The sequence below is a fragment of the Thermobia domestica genome, chromosome 4, assembly GCF_964235325.1.
Source record: "Thermobia domestica chromosome 4, izTheDome1.hap1.1, whole genome shotgun sequence".
NCBI classification, from domain to species: Eukaryota; Metazoa; Arthropoda; class Insecta; order Zygentoma; family Lepismatidae; genus Thermobia; species Thermobia domestica.
In genome coordinates, this window is record NC_137457.1 from 131,142,413 (window position 1) to 131,145,804 (window position 3,392).

Consider the following 3,392-nt stretch of genomic DNA (forward strand, 5'->3'; position numbering starts at 1 on the left):
ATGAACTGCCAAAATTTTTCAGTGAACCATTGCAGCTCGTATCTGGAACCTTTGCGCTCGAAGAGTTTGACAATACGTTTGGAAGCCTTAACTACGCACGTCGCTTGGCACAAGCTATTAGCCTGTGAAGGACGTTTTCTTACGGCTAGCTCCAACTAGTGAAGTCCGAGGTTGTAAACGCGCCCTTCAACATTAGCACTCCACTTTGGAGACTACGTTATTTTACTGAAGACTCATCTCGACTCTTCAGGACTGTTTGGAGCAGCTGCTAGATTACTAAATTGGATTATCTCAGAAACGTTTCCCCAAGTGCTAATTCCCCAAGTGCGTCAATGGTGTGGGAATAGCATTCATAGTGAAATTTCAATTATAATCTTCTATATATAAATCTAAGTCATAAAAGGCTACAATATAGGAAAAAGTATAATGCGATTTTGATCATGGATTTAATTATAAAATCTAGTGTTAAGTGTTGTGATCATTTCTCTTTGTTATTCTAATTTTTAATAGTATTCTAATAAATAAGTATAATGTCATTTCACCCAGTGTGTTTTCGTTGTGTGTTTGAATGATGTTTGTGTGCGTTATGGTCTGGATGACCGTCTGATCGTCCGTGAGGTTTTCGATACGAGATATCCAAACCTCTCGGCACCTAATTCTCATCTCATCATTGAGACCGACAAGCGATATTTAAACAATTTTGTAATCCCTTCTTGGAGAAGTCCTTCATCGTCCTACCCAGGTAAGTCCAGGTCTCCATCAAATACCCATTGGCAGAACCACGAAGGACCGAATCCCGAACAGTGACCTCATATACTTGACGACTACAAATAAATGGAAGCCCGAAAAGCTCCACAATACCTTGTCGGTTACAAAGAAGTGGCAGCCCAAACAACAACCTGATCCCCGGGTTGCAATAAATAAATGACGCCCGAACTACCGACCCGAACGGAGACCGTTGGTGCTCCAATATACTTATAAGATCAATATTTAAATTCATCATTTCTTTTCCAGCTTAGAACCAGTAATAGAAAAAGATTTCTCTCAGATGATTCTAATCATATGCTTTACTGATAGTTTAATCTATTTTGTTTAATATGACATACAGCGAACCAAATATGTTTACTAAGATACCTTCACTTTTCCAAAAGCATTTTGATAGATTAGAAAAGGTATATAATGAGAACGCTGCTAGGTTAGAACGAAAACTAGATGAAGACAATGAGAATCTCGTTGAGTCAAAGAGCGAACTAGGGCAAAAGATGCTTTACGGAATGTATTCAATGACAATAACCATGAAATAAAGAGCGCTGAAAATAGAACTCTGAAATATGAACATCAATTGCAGGCAGATGTTCCTATTGAAAACAAATCATTGCAATTGGAACTTGAGCTAAAGGCAAATACTCCTAATGAACATGAAACACAAGGATCAGAGTCTCAAATAGAGATAGATGTTTTGAATCAAGATTGTAATAGATAAGTTAACGATTCTGCTTATTCAGAATATAATGGCACTCTTAGTAGTAGTAGTACAGACAATTACGAAGTTATGACTGCAGACGACAGAGGTCGCAAACGCACTAAAACTGCTGTCACAAACCACAGAGAGAAAAAACGTAAACCCAGGTTGTAGTTATAGCAATAGGCAAAAATATGCAAACCAGATTGTAAACAATAAGAAATTTAAAGGGAATCAGAACTAAGACTGCACAAGAGAAGGCAATAACAGAAACAAAGGGAGTCACGTAATCTGAGTTACCACAAACGAGACAGGAATCGCAACTTAAGTACGATTGTTTGAAGACCATAAAAGTTCACTTGGCGGGATCAGGGTTTGAACCCGTCACCCCAAGCACCAGAGGTAAGCGCTCCACCATTGAGCTACCGCGACCTCGTCATTTGCGTTTATTTACCCGATTTTTGATTCACTTGAATTTCCAGGATGTGACATGATATATTTCGTTCGAAGAGAAAAGTTTAGAAAGTGAAGCAGGCTAAGCCTTATACGAGTGTAACAGGCATTTCGCTGCTGGTTAATAGTATGTTCATGAATGTCATGTGTATAGCATATTCTGCGAACTAAAGCAATAATCTTTTTACTTTAGAAGGAAATATAGGAAGAGATGCTATGATGGCGGACGGTCGTTTTTCTCCCATATTAATATTTATTTGGAAATATATTTAACTTCTATATTTTCTTGTAATTTCTGACTAACCCTTAACTAGTCGCGTGAAAAAAGTTACTTAATTATTCGCGTGCGGAATTTTGTTCCGCATAATAACTACATAGTAAAACTCGTGTAATATTTGTTTCTTTTTAAATTTTTATTTAATTTTAGGTTAAAATATTTGTTTTAATAGACGTCTTAATTTATTTTATGCTATTGAAGTCCTAAACTAATATTAAATTACGTTAGACATAAATACCTAAACAATGGAGATACTATTCTGCTTTTTTTCAAATAACAAGAATAATAACATGTATAGTTAGACCTGAAAAGAAATATAGTTTTTATGTATTTTGAAACGTTCATATAAATTATGCTTTTGCCTCTCGGTTTACATATCCATACTACTTACATATCCTCGTTTTCAAGTTCCTCCACTCTATCTTGATGAACACATTCATTGCAATATGTAACAGTTTCTTTATGCACACTGCACACAAATTATTGATACTTGACACAACAATATTTAGTCTTCTGTTTTTTTCCTCGTTCACAAAGCACAACGCCCTGAAATTGGAACTGGATCAGACACAGTAGAGGGATCTTCTGGTATTCCTGTATACTTTCGGATGTTTGATTTTAATTCTATGGGGAGATTTTTCAGACTTACTCTTGCCTTCATATTGTCCAAGCAAAGATCTTTAGCTGAGACTTTCAGAAAATCTTTCCTGTTCATGTTACCCCGTGTGTTGGACTGAAAAATTATGAAGCTGTTTATACCGGCGATATTCATCAAAGCAAAGAAGACAGCTAGTGGCCATCTATGAGTTCTTCTAGATACAGAATATGTAGCTTTCATTTGGTCTAGCGTATCTACACCTCCTTTTGTTACATTGTAAAAAGTTAACATTTCTGGCTTTTTGGTTTCTCCGGAAGATTCATTAATATCATCACAAAAGTGCATGGAAGAGATAAGAGTAACCACTCGATTTTTCTTCGGTACATACGAAAGGAGAGTCATATTTTCTCCGTAACCAAACAAACTGCTGCATTCCTCACGTCGCTTGCCTTCAGTAAATATTTCAGGGATTTCTCTTATTCAATCCGCAGGGTGGAAACTAGAGACAGTCCACGTTTTTGTAGTTCTTCAGTCAATGGTATGGAACTAAACCAGTTGTCAGTAGTTACGTTTCTTCCTGTTCCAGTGTCTACTAGCCTAAG

At 36.7% G+C, this 3,392-nt stretch overlaps 1 protein-coding gene across 1 annotated transcript; it reads right to left on the bottom strand.

Annotated features, from left to right (window-relative positions):
- Positions 1-2,721: 2,721 nt before the first annotated feature.
- LOC145682870 (uncharacterized) lies at positions 2,722-3,192 on the bottom strand. The gene has a single exon (XM_081754236.1). The coding sequence runs from the start codon at positions 3,190-3,192 to the stop codon at positions 2,722-2,724; it is 471 nt and encodes a 156-aa protein (XP_081610362.1).
- Positions 3,193-3,392: the final 200 nt, after the last annotated feature.

Bases quoted from the DNA above. Each gene is read 5' to 3' on its own strand.
- LOC145682870 (XM_081754236.1), bottom strand. From the start codon at position 3,192: ATGACTCTCCTTTCGTATGTACCGAAGAAAAATCGAGTGGTTACTCTT.